Source organism: Saccopteryx bilineata, chromosome 2 (genome assembly GCF_036850765.1).
Source record: "Saccopteryx bilineata isolate mSacBil1 chromosome 2, mSacBil1_pri_phased_curated, whole genome shotgun sequence".
NCBI lineage: Eukaryota > Metazoa > Chordata > Mammalia > Chiroptera > Emballonuridae > Saccopteryx > Saccopteryx bilineata.
In genome coordinates, this window is record NC_089491.1 from 370,434,982 (window position 1) to 370,455,986 (window position 21,005).

The 21,005-nt window shown below is 44.4% G+C and overlaps 2 protein-coding genes across 3 annotated transcripts in view; one reads left to right on the forward strand and one right to left on the reverse strand.

Annotated features, from left to right (window-relative positions):
* NMT1 (N-myristoyltransferase 1) overlaps window positions 1–9,790 on the reverse strand; it is a 42,986-nt gene extending 33,196 nt beyond the window's left edge. The window contains exons 1-2 of one of the 2 annotated variants that reach the window (XM_066263418.1): window positions 9,633–9,783; window positions 2,289–2,369 (exon numbers count right to left, since the gene is read on the reverse strand). In XM_066263418.1, the coding sequence (XP_066119515.1) occupies window positions 2,289–2,369; window positions 9,633–9,763 (212 nt within the window). In that variant the 5' untranslated portion in view covers window positions 9,764–9,783. Of the gene's footprint in view, window positions 1–2,288; window positions 2,370–9,632 lie in introns of both variants that reach the window. The other variant, XM_066263417.1, reaches the window with a different exon arrangement.
* A 177-nt stretch (window positions 9,791–9,967) lies between these two features.
* Window positions 9,968–21,005, forward strand: part of DCAKD (dephospho-CoA kinase domain containing) — a 41,180-nt gene continuing 30,142 nt past the window's right edge. Inside the window, exon 1 of the mRNA XM_066263420.1 lies at window positions 9,968–10,187. The gene's annotated coding sequence lies outside the window, so the exon portion shown is untranslated. The remainder of the gene's footprint in view (window positions 10,188–21,005) is intronic.

Below are 21,005 nucleotides of genomic sequence, written 5' to 3' on the forward strand. Positions count from 1 at the left end.
CTCTGGTCCCTGTATATGTATTACCGTAAGAATCGGTTTTTTATAATTCTATGGAAAAAAAGAATCAAAAAGGTCAAGGTAAATAACTTACATATTAATCAACTGGGTGCTTACTAAACATAATTATAATTTCACATAAGGAAAAGAGAAGACATTACTTCTTCCAACTTTAGACATCTTTACAAGTGTGCAAAATTACTGAACTATCTACCTTCCTGCCACTGCCCTTGCTTTCAGCAGAGACGCTTCTCTGTAGCCATCTCCTCAACCCCATTTTTGTGTCAGGATCTTGCGCTGAACCCTTGTTTTGTTTTATGCTTTATTCATACAAGTGCCTGACAAACTCCAAGACCCAAACTAAAACCATTTCCTTGTACTGGCCTGACGTTGCACATGCAGCTACTGAGCAACAATCCTGTTTCAACTTGTACATCAAGCACACAGAAACAGCTGAAGAACAAAGGGAAGTTTTTTTATTAAAAGTCTTTCTTTTTTTTTAGAACTTATTTATTCAATTTTAGAGAGAGGAGAGAAAAAGAGAGAGAGAAAGAAGGGGGGAGGAGCAGGAAGCATCAACTCCCAAATGTGCCTTGACTGGGCAAGTGTCTAGTTTTGAACCAGCGCTGCAGCATTCCAGGTCGATGCTTTATCTACTGCGCCACCACAGGTCAGGCTAAAATGTCATTTTTAATAAGCTACCAGGTACTGAGTCACATCCATGAGACACATTATGAGCTCACCATGGTCTTTTCTTTTTTGTGTGTGTGGGACAGAGAGAATCAGAGAGAGGGACATATAGGGACAGACAGACAGGAAGGAAGAGAGATGAGAAACATCAATTCTTTGTTGCAGTTCCTTAGTTGTTCCTTGATTGATTTCTCGTATGTGTCTTGAGGGGGGGGGGCTGCAGCAGACCGAGTAACCCCTTGCTCGAGCCAGCGACCTTGGGCTCAAGCTGGTGAGCTTTGCTCAAACCAGATGAGCTTGCACTCAAGCTGGCGACCTTGGGGTCTCGAACCTGGGTCCTCCACATCCCAGCCCGACACTCTATCCACTGCACCACCGCCTGGTCAGGCCAGCTCACCAGGGTCTGATAGTTAACACCTCAAAGAGAGACTCAGAAAAGAGACTTCCAAGGAGTTCATTCGGATTAAGTTTTAAGGTAATTATAATTATTCACAAGAAACCAAGCTCAGAGCCCTTGAGACTAGGTCTTCAAGAAGCAATAGGAAGTTGCCTGGCCTATGACGGCATAGTGGATAGAACATCAACCTGGAACGCTGTGGTTGCCAGTTTGAAACCCTGGGCTTGCCTGGTCAAGGCACATACAACAAGCAATCAATAAACAGCTAAAGTGAAGCAACTATGAGTTGATACTTCTTGCTCCCCATCCCTCTCTCTCCTCTCTCTGTAAAAATCAATGAATAAAATATTTAAAAATCACTTCAGTTGTTCATTAACTGATTGCTTGTCATATTTGCCTTGACTGGGCAAGCCCAGGGTTTTGGACTGGCAACCTCAGCGCTTGAGGTCGATGCTCTTTAAAAAAGAAAAGGAAAGAAAAGAGCAATAGGAGGCCAATATCATTTCACAGAAGAATGGCCTCAATTTGGATTTGGGGAGAACCAAACCAGAGGACCCCATAGAAGCCAGAAGAACCCTCCTCTAAGAATTTGGTTATCATTTATAAAGGGACCTGAAGTCCACACCCACTGGATAGGTGTCCCAGAGCATGCTGGGATTCTGCAAATTGACACAGAAATCTGAGTTCTCTCAGCTTGCTACTCACCTTAACATACTCCAAAGAGATTGACCAGTCCTTGAAATACAGTGAATCAGAACTTAACTTTGGTTTATTCGGTTTGAAAATAATAGGCAAAGAATTAGTGAAATTTGCTTTCTTTTTTTGGGTGGGGGGAAGAGTAATGTGTGCCTGCAATGGAAAGGGAGGTGGGAGTTCACACAAAAATTTTGAAATTTACTTTCTAAAGTAAAGTTGACCAAGCCAACTCATTATCTAACAACCTAGCAAACATAGGATGAATTAGCAGAATGAGAGACTCAGAAACAGAAGAAAAGTAATCAAGAAATGTCATTTTTTTATGAAGGCCAAAATATTTTAAGTTCAAACATCCTCTGGATGCTCTGGTAGAAAGTCAGGGCTGGGGGAGGAGATGGAAAACGAACCTCAGGACTTATTTCTAGAAAGAGCATGCAGTGCCAGGGTTTGTGAGTGGGCGGGAGGGAAGGACAAGCGGACAGATGAGCAACAGAAGCAGCAAACTTACAGACAGCATGAGCAGTGAGGGTCGTAAGGTGGGCCTCCTCGCAATCCCACTGGATGACAAAATCCACTCAAAGGTGCGTGGCTGAGGAACAAAAAGTTCTCATTGTGGGAGCTAAACCACCAGAGCTGGAAGAAATCTCAGGGCTATCTGGCTTACCTTATTGTTTATAGAAAAAGAAACCAAAAAAAAAAAGAAAAAGAAACCAAGGCAGATTAGTCACCAACTAACCAACCAGTACCCAGGCAAAAGCCACCAATCTCTGAAGACTTGGCCTATTCCTTCCCCCAACACTCTAGTCTCTTTCCCTGTGAGAGTTTACCTGGGAATCTCCAAAGCCAAAGACCTGTTCCATCACACAGGGCCCTAAAACAAAGTTTTGTGTATCAGAAGAGCAGGTACTAAAGGAAATGAGAGTGAGCCATGTTTTATACAGAAAGCACCCCTCCTCTGCCTACTATAGCTCTCCCTGGTGTCTTAACTTGTTTAAGATTACGATCTCTCAGCCTGACCAGTGGTGGCGCACTGGACAGAGTATTGACCTGGGAGGCAGAGGTCACAGGTTCAAAACCCTAAGGTCACCTGCTTGAGTGTGGGCTCATCCAGCTTGAGTGCAGGGTCACTGGCTCAGCTGGAACCCCCTGTCAAGGCACATATGAGAAGCAATCAGTGCACAACTAAAGTGCCGCAACTACAAGTTGATGCTTCTCATCTCTCTCCCTTTCTGTCTGTTTCACTTTTGCTCTGTCTCACATGCGCAGGCGCTTAAAAAAAAAAAAAGATTATGATCTCCCAAACAGTTTAATAATGTGCTCCTTCCTGGCTTCCCATGAAATTAAAATTTTCCTAAGTATAGGGACCACATCTTACATACAGCTGGCTCCCACAGCAATTCTATTTGTGCTGGGCAAACAGTTAAGAGTTCAACAGGCCCTGGTCAGGTAGTTTAGTTGGTGACAACATCACCCCAATACAGCAGTGTCATGGGTTCAATCCCTGGTAAGGGCACATACACGAATCAACCAAACAATGCATAAATAAGTGAAACCACAAATCGGTATCTTTCTCTTTCTCCTTTCCTCTCTCTCTCTCTCTCTCTAAATCAATAAAAAATTTTAAAAAAAGAGTTTAACAAATATGTGGCTGACTGATGCTTTCCAGACATAACAAGCTCAAGGCCCTGGCTGGCTGACTCAGTGGATAGTGTTCGAAGCCCTGGGCTTGCCTGGTCAAGGCACATATGAGAAGCAAACACCAAGCAGCTAGAAGTTGATACTTCCCACTCATCCTCCTCCTTTCTCTCTGTCTTCCTCTAAAATCAATAAATAAAATCTTTTATTTTTATTTTTTTAATTTATTTATTTTTTCCTTTATACTGAAGCTGGAAACGGGGAGAGACAGTCAGACAGACTCCCGCATGCGCCCGACCGGGATCCACCCGGCACGCCCACCAGGGGCGAAGCTCTGCCCACCAGGGGGCGATGCTCTGCCCCTCCAGGGCATCGCTCTGTTGCGACCAGAGCCACTCTAGCGCCTGGGGCAGAGGCCAAGGAGCCATCCCCAGCGCCCGGGCCATCTTTGCTCCAATGGAGCCTTGGCTGCGGGATGGGAAGAGAGAGACAGAGAGGAAGGAGGGGAGGGGGGTGAAGAAGCAAATGGGCGCTTCTCCTATGTGCCCTGGCCGGGAATCGAACCTGGGTCCCCCACACACCAGGCTGACACTCTACCGCTGAGCCAACCGGCCAGGGCCTTTATTTTTATTTTTTTATTCAGTGAGAGGCAGGGAGGCAGAGAGACAGACAGTATGTGCCCTGACTGGGATCCACCTGGAAAGCCCCCCGCTACAGGGCGATGCTCTACCCATCTCCGGCCACTGCTCCCTTGCTCAGCAACCAAGCTATTTCAGCACCTGAGGGGAGGCCATGGAGCATCCTCGGCGGGGCCAGCCTGCTCAAACCATTTGAGCCATGGCTGTGGGAAGGAGGGGAAGAGAGAGAGAAGAAGAGAGAGAAAGGAAGGCAGAGGGGTAGAAAAGCAGATGGCTGCTTCTCCTGTGTGCCCTGACTGGGAATTGAACCTGGGACTTGCCAGGCCGATGCTCTACCACTGAGCCAACTGGCCAGGGCAATAAATCAAATCTTTAAAAAAAAAGTTCAGAAAACAAAATTCACAATTTTCAGTCACTTGTTTTCTACTCCTAAAAACTGGAAATTAATTTTTTGGGCTAAAATTCAAAATTTCCAGAGAAACTTACTAAATAAATCCTATCTCGCTCTGACCTGTGGTGGTGCAGTGAATAAAGCATCAACCTGGAATGCTGAGATCGCCAGTTCAAAACCCTGGGCTTGCCTGGTCAAGGCACATATGGGAGTTGATGCTTCCTGCTCCTTCCCCCTTCTCTCTCTCTGTCTCTCTCCCTCTCTAAAATGAATAAATTTAAAAAATTAAAAAAAAATCCTATCTCTAATATCCTTTCGATTCCACTTTTAGACATCAGGAAATCCTTCTGCAGATCAATTTACTTATGAGGTATAATACTTTCCCCAGCAATCCTATTAGCACTCAGCAGGCCCAAAGAGAGGTGAATGAAGGGGCATTTACAAGGGTGCCCAGGTAGAAACCACATGATACGAATCACTATCAACTGCCTATTCTCTCTACTGCTATGATTAGAGGATCACTTAATGCAAACTCTGCAAATTTCCACCAATCAGTTATTTATATAAAACACTGACTGTGAATTCTACAAGAGAGGAAAAATAAAGACACTTAGGCACTACCATCAAGGTAACCTAGGAGGCCCGTGAAAAGAACAGCAGGTTGTGGGAAGGGATTACAAAAGATTGCTTTTACTGCCACCCTCTGTCCTCCCTGGGATAGTCAGCCAGTTTTGAGGGTGAACAAACCAATTCTTGTTGTGGGAGGAAAACTTTTTAAGGGTCACAAAAGCTCTGATATACTCAATAGTTTAAAATGGGAATGAGACAGAAATGTAAATTCCACACTCTCTGGGTTGGTTTGGTGAGCTAGAATGTAACCTGGCAACTCCAAGGTCAAATCAAATGCTATTCAGAAACCGTTTTCAGTAATTTTCTGAGCAATGACTCAATAGTGTGAGCAATTTCACACACTAGAATGACTTCTGAAAAAGATACTGGCCCATCTCAAGGAGAATTTAAAGAAGCCAGTCACCTGCTTCACCAACTGGCTTCCCAGTCAGGGTAAGTCCATGGGTTACCGAATGGATCCAAAGACAGGACTCATGCTCCAGAGTCAAAACGCAGAAGTCAATGCAGTAGGCAAAAGAAACCTGTAAGTTCAGAATGGGTCCTTCAGGGTATCAAAGGGAGAGGGGGGATGCAGATCCCAAGCCTCACTACGAAAGCTAATCAGTTATAAGTGAAGTCTAGCTGAGATAACCCATGCAAAGGGCTTAGCATAGGGCCCAAGTGGGCAGCACGTAGTAATTATAGCAAAAGATAACATTTACTGAACACTTGACAGTGAATACTCCTCAGCTCCCTCTCAAAGTCAGCAGACATGGAAAATAACTTTGAAGCAAAAACTAACCCTGTTGAAAAATTTTAGTTTCTTTTGGGTGTGTATTCTCAAGAGAAAACACCTTATTTTGTGTGCCTTAAACACAACAATCATAAAAGCACCTTCCTTGAGGAATTAGGTGAGAAGCTAACAGCGTAGAGAATTCAAATAGTTAAAGAGGAAATAAGAAGCATCCTCCTACAGTTACTAATCTATGGTCCCAAAATCTATTGACTCCACAGGGAAAGGGTTAATTGCAGACTTAATAAAGCTGGGCAATTTTGGAGTGAGCACATTAGTTAAACAATGTGAAAAATCAGCAAAACTGGTCTGCCATGAGCAGCAGGCTCCCTGAAATAGGCTCTCATTTATTCATTTCTTCTGCTTTCTAGTCTCTTCTCTTTGAAGCAGCTCTTGATTAGTTTCTTTTTAATTGCTATTTAATTGAAAAATAAAATTAGAACACTTATTTGATATCAGTGATGAGGTTTCTCTTTTCATCTCTGCTTTATCTAGTTTTGAAAAACCAAAAGCTGAAGGGAGAGATTAAGAAAAAGAAACTAAAAAGATTTCTTCTTTCTAAGAGCTAGATGCAGCTATAACCGTCAAGTAAAGACGGAAAGAACTGCTCTTCGAGAATCTGAACAATAAAAAAAGCAAGTAAGGAAAGCTAATGGAATTACTTTCAAAAAGACCTTTCTTGCCTGGCCTGTGGTGGCGCAGTGGATAAAGCGTCAACCTGGAAATGCTGAGGTCGCCGGTTCGAAACCCTGGGCTTGCCTGGTCAAGGCACATATGGGAGCTGATGCTTCCAGCTCCTCCCCCCTTCTCTCTCTGTCTCTCCCTCTCCTCTCTAAAAATGAATAAATAAATAATTTAAAAAAAAAGACCTTTCTTTTCTCTTAAGTTTCTTCATAAAGGATAATAATTCATAATAGGAAGTGAGAATGTTTAAGAACCCATCTTAACCTGTCCCCATGGAGTAAGAACAGGACAGAAAAGATACATCCTTATCAAAGGGTTCTTGACCAATGGCTTACCAGCATCTCAATGGTACCAGTGACACTGCAAAACAAGTTCCAAAATAATCCTAGGGACAAAATAGTTTTAGAGTTCTTTCCTGCTCCAAAACACCTAGATCAACTTTACTTATTTGGTACTCCAAAATTTAAAAATTGGCCAGCTGATGAAGTTTCTGCTTTAGCGATACTTCTTGGAAAGCCTTTCACTAAAAACAAATATGCAAGTTAAACCATATAGGTGAGTCATGAACTGCAGGGGGATGTGGCCTAAAGACGATCTTAAGTCTGACTCTTCTTTCAATTGTTCAGGGAAATTAACTTACGTCAGGCAAGCAGCCGAGGTACAAATGCTGCCCTCCTTTCCTCTGCTGAGTGAATTAAAAAAATTAAAAATAGCTGACAGAAAAACTGCAGATACACACACACACAGTGTATGTATGCACATGTACATATATGTCCATGAAATTTATACTCATCAAAGTTTAATTAGAGAAGAAACACAGGACAAGTCAGAACTAAACATACACACAAAGGAACATAAGAAACTAGCACAACTGTATTTCCTATTATTCCAGTGCATGAATGTAGCTCATGTCATTAGTGTAAAGCACTGTCAGCCCATCCTGAAAGAAAAGCCTAAATCTTAGGCCCTAAGAGATTAAGGATTAATTTGAACTATATCATTAACTAATTGCACTTTATACTTGAGAGAATCATTAGCATCCAAAGCAGATATTCCCCTTCAACTCTGGTATCACTTTTGAAAACATTTTAAATAACATAAGACAATTTTCAAGAAACCAAAAAGTGGTGGGAAACTTCCACAGTAAGTTAGAGGATACTTGATTTTTATAAGTATTTCACATAATCTGTAGTAAGGTTTATAATGAGACTTATTTGGGGAAAGAAAGTGTATACCTAAGGAAAATCTGACATCCTTCCCGTCAGTGAGGAGAAATGAAACTCCACTAACACTGCGCTAAGAACTTTAACATTTGCCATTCATTCATCCAGCAAATACTCTTTCATGAACACTAAGTGCCAGGCATCTCAGACATGAACCCTGTTCTTGCACCTTACAGCCAGGTGAGGCAGAGACTGGACACGTTATTTAACTAGTGTTATAACAAAAACTACAAAAAGTACAGTATTGATAAGGGCAAGGAGGCAAGCTGGGAGGACAGGGAATATTTGAAGAAAGACTGGGAGGCAAGGGGATGACTGCAATCCAGATGTTACCTTATTTAATCCCTACAACTAAAGGTTAAATAACTGTCCCAAGGTTATAAAACTATTAAATGCCAGAATCAGGCTTTGAATGACTCTAAAGTCTATGCTTTTCCCATCATGCCATACAGCTTCTTCCCCAAACCATTTACTCTGACAGTTAATGGAAAAAAATGTTGATTCTATCTCAAAATCTAAATGACAGAACTAGACTCTCTCATCCAGGCTGGGTCTCTGTTTCTCACCTGCCACCTACAAACTTATTATAAAAGACCTCTAGATTTGAGATAGTAATAAACTTAATTTGTTCCACTTAGACCATAAACACAAAACAATAACCACCAAAAAAAGAAACACCTTTAAAGTTTTTTAGTTACCATTTTGTGGTACTTTAATAAAACTGAGAACTTTCTGCCAAGCAATTTTGCAAAATGATTCATAGATTATAGGGAACAAAACCCATTCTAGAGCTATAGACACTGGTCAGAGCAACAGGTTAGCAGAAAAAAATAAAATCAACTACACACAGAAGAAACTGTACTTTTACTTCTGAAATTACTTTCTAATTCAATAACTCTCACCTATGAGTGGGACCTCTATTCAGTAGGGCTGCATTTTCTTTTCTTCCTGTTCCTTCTATTTCCTCTTTCTCAGTTCTTCCATTCTTAGGAATCTCAAACTTCAAAATAAGGCTTTTACTACATTCGGTCTGTGGTGAGTTATAGCAAAAGAACATAGTTGATCCAAAGACCTCAACCTTAAAGTAACTTTGAAATAGAACTCAACACTCAAACACCTGATACATTTCTTCTGCCTGAAACTAACAAATAGTTACTATATAGTAGGCAAGACTCTATAGTACAGGAGATGCAGTATCAAACCTACTTCTAAACACTATCCAAGAAGCATCATCACTTAATTTCTTGAAGCTTGAGGCTACTTCGCAAATTTAACAGAATCAATATGCTGGAAGGCCTAATTATACATTGTTCAGCAGACTTAGGGATTATTTGGAGCTACAGACACCGTATACATCAAAACATTATTATACAGTAATTATGTACGGCTTATAAGATTAGTTTATATTTTGAGATTCTCTGGTAGTGACCTTTTACAACATAATTATGGTTTGTATAGCCTGGTGAATTTCCTCATTGAACATGAGGTGCAGCGAAATGTTTTATTACTCATTTATTGCTAATCACGTTGTTCACACAACACCTCTCTAAGTAGCATTCCCTTTGAACTGTGCTGTTATATTGACCTGCGTTGTGCCATCGAAAACCATTATCCTAAAGGCTCTTTTCCCAGGCCGCGCCTGAAGCACACACAGAACTTCTATATAACGAAAGTACTGAATTGTCTCTGGCCCTTAATATACGGATACCCACCCCTGGTAAATGACAAAGATTGCAACCAATCCTCAGGCAGAATCTCAATGTCTCAGCCAATAAGAACATGGGGGTGGGGTTACACTAAGCTCCCGGTGACTTCCCCGCACCCCAGAACCTAGGTTGTGGGAGACTGGACAGAAATTGGACTCCGAGGATATCGTTACCCCCGGTTGTAGCTATTGTCCTCCTCGTTCTCGCAATCGCTGCAGTGCTCATGGCCATTTCCGTTCCCTTCCATCATCTGCGGCAGCGGAGGGGCCGGCGACTTCAATGCTGTATCACTCTCGTCCGCCATCTTGAGTTCCAAGAGCCGGCCTCCGCGCCTCGCTACATAGGGGGTTCCTATTGGACGAGGGGAACAGGCGCTATTTTCTGGGTTTTGTAGTTTTTGTGGAGAAGGAAGCCGTAACTGGGAGCGGCTCATTCTAGGGAAACCGGAATAAGGTGGACTACAATACCCATAAGTCTAAGGGGAGGCTGTCCTAGGTCGGAGGTCAGCACTACCAGGAGCCCGGGGCATTCCGCCGCGTTTGAGGGATGACGGTGTGCGACCCTGTGCGGGTCGCTTGGCATGTTGGAAATTGTAGTTCGATTGCAAGTTTCGGGTTTCGGGTGTGGAGGCTCCAAAATCCAAGGTTCGACCTCAGCCTGCTCTTGCTAGTGCCCGGGTCGTAGGGGAACCGTTATTGACTGCCGTTAAGGACCGTTACCATTCCCGGGTAAGTAAGAGGGCTTGAGGCCCGCGGGTGTGACCCACTAGGAGCCCCAATGCATCAGGCCTTCTTAGAGGGGCTTTTCTGCAAGAAGCCAGGTTGACTCCCGGCCGAATTTCTTATTCTGGGCGGCCTCTGGTGGTTGGTAAATCAAGGTCTCTCGAGAGCCGGTGGATCGTGGTGTGCAGAGCATTGATTCTGAGCTAGGAGATTTTTGACTGCCCGGTCAGGCCTTGCCGCTTCTGGACCTCCAGGGACCAGTCTCCGCGAAGCTCTTCCACATGCAGCGTCCCTTTCCTTCTCCTTGGCAGCCCTCCACAATCACTCTTTATAGAGCACTTATGTACCAGACTCTGTAGTAAAGATTTGCAACTTCTCATTTAATCCTTTCAAGAAGCCTAGAATGTGGGCTCTGTTCCCGTTTTCTTACAGACGAAGGAATATGGCCCAGATTGGTAGGTAAATTGCAGTTACATAGCTAATAAGTGGCAAAATCAGTATACAAATCTCAATTCAATGTATCTGCCGTTAGGCCCTCTCAATTCCTTACCACTACATAAATCCCATTGTCTGATACATCTACCCAAGGAAATCAGTTATTAGAAGGTAATTGCAACATCTTCATCTATTTTTAGCCTTGACCAAATGCTTCAATCCCTTGGTCTCACCCTGTGATTAAGTAATCACACCTGAATTTTGTTTTGTTTTTTAGACACTATTCAGGTGAATAGTTTGCAAACCAGGGAAATGCAGCTTCTGGTGGAAATTGAAAGTGTGCTCTGATACATCTGAGTTTTGAAGAGAGAACCCAAATACATGGTTCTCATTGGGAGAGATTTCCCATTCAGATTGGGTTGTGGTAGATGGTGAGAGGACCTCTTCTCTCTCTCTCTCTTTTTTTTTTTTTACAGGGACAGAGAGAGAGTCAAAAAGGGATAGATAGAGACAGACAGACAGGAACACAGAGAGATGAGAAGCATCAATCATCAGTTTTTCCTTGTGACACCTTAGTTGCTCATTGATTGCTTTCTCATATGTGCCTTGACCGCGGTCCTTCAGCAGACCGAGTAACCCCTTGCTCGAGCCAGCGACCTTGGGTCCAAGCTGGTGAGGTTTTTTTTTTCTGCATCCCTCTGAAGCCGGAAACGGGGAGGCAGTCAGACAGACCCCCGCATGCGCCCGACTGGAACCCACCAGGTACGCCCACCAGGGGGCGCCGCTCTGCCGCAACCAGAGCCATTCCAGCGCCCGAGGCAGAGGCCATGGAGCCATCTTCAGCGCCCGGGCCAACCCTGCTCCAATGGAGTCTCGGCTGTGGGAGGGGAAGAGAGAGACAGAGAGGGAGTGGGGTGGAGAAGCAGATGGGCACCTCTCCTGTGTGCCCTGGCCGGGAATTGAACCTGGGACCCCTAATCGAACCCAGGACCCCTGCACGCCAGGCCGACGCTCCACCACTGAGCCAACCGGCCAGGGCTGAAGCTGGTGAGCTTTTTGCTCAAGCCAGATGAGCCCGGGCTCAAGCTGGCGACCTCGGGGTCTCGAACCTGGGTCCTCTGCATCCTAGTCCTACGCTCCATCCACTGCGCCACCGCCTGCTCAGGCAGAGAAGGACAACTTCTTAACATCAGAGAGCTCCGTGGCCAAAAAGGGGAATGATCCTTGCTTTGGTAAACTCTCAGCATAGAAAGAAACAGTTCTCATCTGACTCGGAGAAACCAACAAAACAGAGCTAAATATTGTCAGCTCTTAGTTTTTATATCAGTGGCAAAAGAGCAGAAGTAAAAATGATCCACATTAGGTCATCTTCAATCATTGATATTTGACTTTGGAAGGTCGTCAAAGACACCAACCTGCTCAGACTAAGAGCTGTCATCTACACTCATCTCTCTAGGGTCAAGAATGTTGGCCTGACCGGGCAGTGGCGCAGTGGATAGAGTGTCGGACTGGGATGCAGAAGACCCAGGTTCGAGAACCCAAGGTCGCCAGCTTGAGCAAGGGCTCATCTAGTTTGAGCAAAAGCTCACCAACTTGAGCCCAAGGTTGCTGGCTCAAGCAAGGGGTTACTCAGTCTGCTGAAGGCCTGCAGTCAAGGCACGTATGAGAAAGCAATCAATGAACAATTAAGGTGTTGCAACGCAATGAAAAACTAATGATTGATGCTTCTCATCTCTCCGTTCCTGTCTATCCCTCTCTCTGACTCTCTCTGTCTCTGTAAAAAAAAAAAAAAAAAAAAGAATGTTGTCAACACACCAATTTAGGAGCTCCTGCCCAGGGAGTAGAGATTACAGATAATAATAATAAAGCTTTACATGTGTTAGTTTCACCTGTTGTAGTTCATGTGACCTTGTGAAATAGCTGTAGATAGGGAAGGGAACTTAAAGAAAATTGTGGTTGAAAAGAAAAGAAAATCACAATGATACCTAGTTGCAGAACCAGAAACCTCATCTGGTATTCTAATTTCCAACCCTCGTTTTTTCTCACAGATACGCAGAGGTTAAGTGAAGGCTAATGAAACATGACTGAGGAAGAGAGGTTATAGGCAATGGAGGTGCTGGTTTCTGTGGACCCTGCCATTCCTGCAGTTCAAAGCTTAAGTAAGACATTCTGCTTTGCATTTTACTGCAAACTAAGCAGTTTTTGCTCAGTGGAGAGTTTGTTGGTAGGTAGGCGGGCAGTGTGAACATAACTGAGTTCAGAATGCAAAAACAAGTCCAAAGTTCTGGAATCCAGCACCTCTAAGAATTTCAGAATTAGAGGGGACCTGAGAGAGGCTGTTATTTCCTCTCTCTTAAATTTTTCAGGTTAAAATCCTCACTCAGATTTTGTAGGAACCATGATTTCTCTATAATAAAATTGAAATTTTGTTTTTAAAAAGAAATTGAGACTGTGACTTTTTAATTTATTTTTTATTTTTTTTAGCGGGAGAGAGAGAGGGAGACAGGAAGGGAGAGAGATGAGAAACATCAACTCGTAGTTGTGGCACTTTAGTTCATTGATTCTTCTCATATGTGCCTTGATGAGGGGGCTCCAGTCAAGCCAGTGATCCCTTGCTCAAGCCAACGACCATGGGATCATGTCAATGATCCCACACTCAAGCCAGTGACCCCACATGTAAGCTGGTGACCTTGGGTTTTGAACCTGGGACTTTAGCGTGCCAGGTTGATGCTCTATCTATTGCACCACCACCGGCTATTTTTCATTTTTCTATTTCAAAATTTTATTTATTGATTTTAGCGAGAGATGAAGGAAGAGAGAGAGACAGGAACACCCAGCTGTTCTTGTATGTGCCCTGACCAGGGATAGAACTCATAACCTCTGCATTTCGGGATGACACTAACCAACCGAGCTATCTGGCCAGGGTGTGACTTTTTTTAAAGGACCACTTGATAATTGAATATTACCTCGTGTGATTTTTGTGTTGAAGTTTACTTTTGAGTTTACAGTCACAGCACCATGTAGAGTTTTCTAAACTGGGTCTATAAATGCTTTCTTAGGGGTTCTAAGAATTCTCATATTTGTCCCTTCCCACTCCCTCATAAGAAACAGTCTTCCTCTTTCAGAAAGTTCTCATTGGTTGAAAGTTAGCCAAGTTCTTCCTTATGGAGTTATACTAAAACATATAATCCCATGTCCTTCTAAGAGTTGTTACATATTCTACAATTAATAGCTAGTTCCCTAAAATTCTTATCTGTTTCAAAGTAAACATCCCCGGCTTTCTGAGCACCTCATTACACTAGAATACCAGGATTCTCCCATCTAACTCTGTTGGCCCTTCCTACCCAGCCACTCTGGCAGGAGCATTACAGAAAGGAAGTGGGATTCAGCAGAGCCCAGAAGGTGACTGAGGGATGTGCCTGTGAAGTTCCGCAGATTCTGGAATTTGCTCCCAGTGTAGCTACCTCCATTACCTCTTCATGGTTGTTACTGGGGACAGGCTTTCCTGAGTTCTAAATCCTGGCCCTGCCTTTGCCTTTGTGACCTTATGCAAGTCATTTAACCTCTCTGAGCTTGAATATCCTCATCTGTAAAATAAGACAGTATACGCAAAATGATCAGTAAGGTGTCTGGGACAGTCAATACCTAATTATTTCCCTTCCCTGGAAGTCAGCATCAGTGCTGTGATAATCAAAGAAAAACTTTCTCATGTCTGTCACAGATCAAGGCCCTTACTGTACTCCCAACATATCAGATATCCTTTCTTCTAATGGGCCTAGGAAGATATGAGCCAGGTTCATATATTCAACACCGTGGAGCACTCATGACTTGTCAGGCTCTATGGCAGGAACTAGAGAATCAGGGACAGAACAACACAGGCCCCACCCTGGGTTCATCCCCTGAGTTGGTTAGTACAGAGTAATGTATAGGAATAGTGTGTAAGAGAGTTACAGAATAGTGTATAAGAGTGAGGAGCCACTCTCAGTTGGTTGGACTGAGCCGTTGGCCCAGTATGCAAAGGTTGCAGGTTCAATCCTGTCAGGAACAGGTTGATGTTTCTGTCTCTCTCCCTCAAATCAATTAAAAAAAAAGATAAATGTGTGAGGATATTTAAAAAGGAGAGAGAGAGAGAGCAGGGAACAAGGATGTAGCAGGAGCCTAGAAGAGGGACTCTTAACATGGGGAAAAGGGTCTTAGAGGAAAAGACAGCTAAGCTCAGTTTTCATAGACAGATGGCTGGGTAGTGTGGGCCTAAGGTGTGACAGCCCAGCTGCCGAGGAAGTGCTTCTGTGTTTCTACAGGAACGATGTGCCGGAAGGGTAGAGTGTGAGGAGCATTTTGGAAGTTGAGGCAGGAGAGCTAGTCAGGTGTGAGACCGTGAAGGGATGCGGACGCCCCGAGGAGCTGGGCTTTGTCCTGAAGACTCAGGAGCCACCGAAGAGTGTTAGCTGGAGAGAGATTGATCAAATTTTTGTTGAAGAAAGGTGGTACTCTAGGGAGCCTACTGGATGTCATAGGGAAGAGTTTTTCTCCTCTGAAGAACAGGGCTGGTGGGCTCAATCATGAAATAAGGGAAGGGGAGATGGTCTTATTGCAGGAATCAAAGGAGGACAAAAATGCCCAGACAACTTGATGAAGGAAGTAGGATTTATTCAGCCAGAGGAACCGCGTGACCCTAACAGAGCCAACAAAACATAAGCTCCCCAAAGTTAGATTTCTCATATCTTATATACTGTTACAGCTTTAGTTTTCATGTGACAAATGCCTGATTTCTATGACTTCTTTGTTTGCAGGGCTACATGACTTTTGTGTCTTAGGGAGGGGAAGGGGAGAGGAGGTGGGAGGGTCTGTCCTTGATCATCTTATTATTCTTCTTGCTGGAGCTGCGAGTTCATTTCAAGGAACTGATAACAAGCAAGGTTCACACTGGTGGTTTGTTATTTTTTTCAAACTTTCCTATCTGCCCTTGTTCCCTCAGGAACTGACTGAGGTCACAGGCTAGAGCGTAAGACTGTAGACATTGCAGGCCCCCTCTCCTCTGCATTCTTTTTTTTTTTTTTTTTTTTGTATTTTTCTGAAGTTGGAAACGCAGAGGCGGTCAGACAGACTCCCGCATGCGCCCGACCGGGATCCACCCGGCATGCCCACTAGGGGGCAATGCTCTGCCCATCTGAAGCGTTGCTCTGTTGCAACCAGAGCCATTCTAGCGCCTGAGGCAGAGGCCATAGAGCAGGGGTCCCCAAACTACGGCCCGCGGGCCACATGCGGCCCCCTGAGGCCATTTATCCGGCCCCCACTGCACTTCCGGAAGGGGCACCTCTTTCATTGGTGGTCAGTGAGAGGAGCATAGTTCCCATTGAAATACTGGTCAGTTTGTTGATTTAAATTTACTTGTTCTTTATTTTAAATGTTATCTTTGTTCCTGTTTTGTTTTTTTACTTTAAAATAAGATATGTGCAGTGTGCATAGGGATTTTTTCATGGTTTTTTTTTATAATCCGGCCCTCCAATGGTCTGAGGGACAGTGAACTGGCCCCCTGTGTAAAAAGTTTGGGGACCCCTGCCATAGAGCCATCCTCAGCGCCCGGGCCAACTTTGCTCCAATGGAGCCTTGGCTGCGGGAGGGGAAGAGAGAGACAGAGAGGAAGGAGAGGGGAAGGGGTGGAGAAGCAGATGGGTGCTTCTCCTGTGTGCCCTGGCTGGGAATTGAACCTGGGACTCCTGCACCCAGGCCGACACTCTAGCACTGAGCCAACCGGCCAGGTCTTCCTCTACATTCTTCATGTTTCTCCTCCCTCAGTCTTTGGCAGTTTCCTGTCTCCCCCGGAGCTCACTTTCAGGAAGAATATCTTTCCTTCCTGTGACATCCCAACTCCTGAGCCTGCAGCACAGTGGGCCCAGCCTTCTGCTTGGTACTGTAGTATGTAAGAGCGTGCCAGGCGTTCCCTGCCCATAGGTACTTACAGTGAAATCCAGAACACCAGGGTCACTTGAAAACAAAATAACCAGGCCTGACTGGGTATAATAAAATGAGCTTGATAGATAAGTTAACTGAAATTGGGGGCAGGGCAGGGTGTGCATCTCTCCGGGACAGCACTGTTAGAATAGGCTTCCTGGAGAAAGCAGACTTTGAACCTGGCCTTGGAGGCAGCTCAAGTCTTAGCCCTCCTATTGTAGTTTCTGAGGGCGGTCCCTGTGGACCCACTCCTGAGCTTAAGTTACAGCTGCAGTGTTTGTGCGATTACACAGTTTTTAACCATTTCTCCCCCCGCTCCAGACCCTATGTTCTGTAAGGGCAGAGAACAGATTGGATTTTCCTCACCTATGTATCCTTTGGGTCAGCACCCAGTAGGCTCTCAATATTTGTTGGATTAATTAATGTGGGAGTAAGTAAATAAGTGAATGGTGAGAAAGAAAGGCCAAAGCATTCAGGGTGTAGAAATGATACAAGCACAGGGTGGAGGCAGGAACACAGTGTAGTTACCCCTTAGGTTTGTACAGTGCTTTATTGCCCACAAAATGCACTAACACACAATCTCGTTTGGTCCCTACCATCAACTGCCCTATGCAATGAGCAGGGCAAGGGTTAGTCCTGTTTTACAATAAGAAGAGTTTTATGACTTGTCCAATGTTTCACTACCACTTCATATGATTTGAAACTTGAACCTGGCATTTTAACATAACGTTTCATGCAATAATTAAATTACCATTTTTCTGGCCTTTCCAGAGGGGGAAAGGTGAGGCCTGTCTGGAGGGGTGATCAGGGGCCAAGTCACAATGGGCTTTTAAGTTTCAGGCTAAGGCATTTGGACTTCTAGATGGTGACAACCTTCGCAGTTTTTTTTTTTTTAAGTTGTTTAATAAAGGATAAATATTAATGGTATTTGTGAGGTACGGTATAAGTTTAATTGCACATTAATATTTATTTAAAATAAACATAGGGAAAGTAAGTTTAATTTTAAAACAGAGAGTCAAAGACCCAGGAGTCAAAGAAGTCATTCTCTACAGGACTCGAAGGGTTGGTCATCACACAGCTTGGAGCAGCACTGTATTCCAAGCATCAGGTGAGATGCTAAGGATACAGAGGTGACCAAGATGCAGGTCATTGTCAAGATGAAGTGAGATTGTGCAAGCAGCTAGAGCCAGCTCAAAGGTCATGACTGCTCTCCTGAACCCTGGAAGATATGCGTTTGAGCTGAAAAGCCCCCGTGGCATCCTCTCGAAACTGCATTCCTACCTTGAAGGAAGTAGAGTGCAGAAGTACACTTTAGGGAGAGGAGTCAAGGTAGGAGTTAATTAAGGACTATCGACTATATGTGAAGCACCATTAGATGCTTTTGTGTACAGTAATCCCCCCTTATTCATGGGGGATACTTTCCAAGACCCCAATGGATGCCTGAAACCACAGATAGTACCAAACCCTGTGAATACCTATTTTTTCCTGTACAGACATACGTTTTCACTTAAAGGAAACACTTGACAGCTTCTCTTTGGTTTATCCACTTTTGATTTTTTTGAGAGACAGAGACAGAAGGGAGAGAGATGAGAAGCATCAACTCATCATAGTTGCCTCCTTTCTGTTTACTGATTGCTTCTCATATATATGTGCCTTGACTGGGGAGAGGGGGGCTCCAGCTGAGTCAGTGATCCCTTGCTCAAGCCCGGGACCTTGGGCTTCAAGCCAGCAACCTTGGGATCATATTGATGATCCTGCATTTAAGCCAGCAAGCCTGTGCTCAAGCCAGTAACCTCGGGGTTTTGAACCTGGACCTCAGCGTCCCATGTCGACGCTTTACCTACTGTACCACCACCAGTGAGGCTCTTTGGTATATCCAAATTGCCAGCATCACTATTCTTGGGCTTTGGGGCTATTGTTAAATAATTATTATTAAATAGTATGTTGTCAAATGGTTACTAGATTTATTGGGGTGAGCACTTTATAAGTTGTATAAATGTCTAATTTCTATGGATTGTATATCTTAAACTAATGAAATATTGTACATCAACAGTAATTGAATAATAAAGTTATTTAAAATAAATGAAAATTGTGTCATCAAACTATATGAGAATTATAGAAAGTAAGAGTGAAGAAACACTTAAAAACTCAAAAAAATGTGAGCTGAGAATTTTAGTTTTAAACTTTCAGAACTCAAGAAATTTACATTCAAGAACTCTTGCTGAGGATTCTACTAGGTGTCTAGTTTCATCTAATTAAGAGATGATTGAAAAATTTTGGTAAAAGAATGAAAATTGGTTTAATTATAAATCTAAGACTAAAACTGCCTGACCAGGCGGTGGCGCAGTGGATAAAGCGTCGGACTGAGATACGGAAAACCCAGGTTCGAGACCCTGAGGTCACCAGCTTGAGCGCGGGCTCATCTGGTTTGAGCAAAGCTCACCAGCTTGAGCCCAAGGCCCCTGGCTCCAGCAAGGGGTTACTCGGTCTGCTGAAGGCCCACGGTCAAGGCACATATGAGAAAGCAATCAGTGAACAACTAAGGTGTCGCAACAAAAAACTGATGATTGATGCTTCTCATCTCTCTCCGTTCCTGTCTATCCCTCTCTCTGACTTTCTCTCTGTCTCTGTAAAAAAAAAAAAATCTAAGACTAAAACAAATATGGAGATAAGCGTTGAAGAACATTCTCTGACAAAGTACAACTTAAATTGGGAGCAAAGGAAAAATGTAGAATGAGCTCAATGGGTGGTACACAGGTCATCGGTGGGAATCAAAGGCTTTCATGGCCTGGCATGCGGGGGACCCAGGTTCGATTCCCGGCCAGGGCACATAGGAGAAGCGCCCATTTGCTTCTCCATCCCCCACCCCCTCCTTCCTCTCTGTCTCTCTCTTCCCCTCCCGCAGCCAAGGCTCCATTGGAGCAAAGATGGCCCGGGCGCTGGGGATGGCTCCTTGGCCTCTGCCCCAGGTGCTAGAGTGGCTCTGGTCATGGCAAAGCGACGCCCCAGAGGGGCAGAGCATCGCCCCCTGGTGGGCAGAGCATCGCCCCTGGTGGGCGTGCCGGGGATCCCGGTCGGGCGCATGCGGGAGTCTGTCTGACGGTCTCTCCAGGTTTCCAGCTTCAGAAAAGAAAATTAAAAAAAAAAAAAAAAAAAAAAGGCTTTCATTTAAACTAGCAAGCCAAACCGAAACCTAAGTGGTACAAATGCTGCAGACAAGGAGCCGAGATCTTTAGGTATTCCAGTAGAGACCACCTCATCTATATATTCTAGTTGATGGCTTCACCTCAGCTTCCTCATCTTTTGACCCTTGTGTTATCTTTTAAATATTTCAAGTAACTGTATCAGGTAAGTTTCATATTAGACAAATCTCATGTGACCTGCTCCATCCCACCAGCTTGTGAATTACTCCTTTACAGCTTACCCACCTGTAAGTCACTCAATAGCCATCACAGGTACCAGGTCAGCTGTCACAGTATCACAGTGCTTGTGTTCAAGTAACCCTTTTTTAATTTTTGCAGTGTACAAGTATTGGCTATTTTATTATAAACAGAAGGCACCACCCAAGAGAACAGGAAGCTAATGTTCAAAAACCCCAACTCCCTGATGGTGTGTACAGGTTACAGATTATATGGGGCACAATCACAAGACATAATGGGATAAGGGGTTTGGGGGTCTTATTGGGAGCTAGTTGGTCAGAGGTGAGGTAAGGGTAATAAATTATTTCTTCAGGTCTTTTTTTTTTTTTTCATTTTTCATTTTTCCAAAGCTGGAAACGGGGAGGCAGTCAGACAGACTCCCGCATGCACCCGACCAGGATCCACCCGGCATGCCCACCAGGGGGCGATGTTCTGCCCCTCTGGGGTGTTGCTCTGCTGCATTCAGAGCCATTCTAGCGCCTGAGGCAGAGGCCACAGAGCCATCCCCAGCACCCGGGCCATCTTTGCTCCAATGGAGCCTCGGCTGTGGGAGGGGAAGAGAGAGACGGAGAGGGGAAGGGGTGGAGAAGCAAATGGGCGCTTCTCCTGTGTGCCCTGGCCAGAAATCGAACCCGGGACTCCTGCACGCCAGGCCAACGCTCCACCGCTGAGCCAACTGGCCAGGGCCCTTTTTTTTTTTTTTTTTTTTTTTTTTTTTTTTATTCATTTTAGAGAGGAGAGAGGGAGGGAGGGAGGGAGAGAGAGAGAGAGAGAGAAGGGGGGAGGAGCAGGAAGCATCAACTCCCATATGTGCCTTGACCAGGCAAACCCAGGGTTTCGAACTGGCGACCTCAGCATTTCCAGGTCGATGCTTTATCCACTGCGCCACCACAGGTCAGGCCCCCCCCCTTTTTTTTAAGTGAGGGACAGACAGATAGGGACAGACAGGAAGGGAGAGAGATGACAAGCATCAGCTCATAGTTGTGTCACTTTAGTTGTTCACTGATTGCTTTCT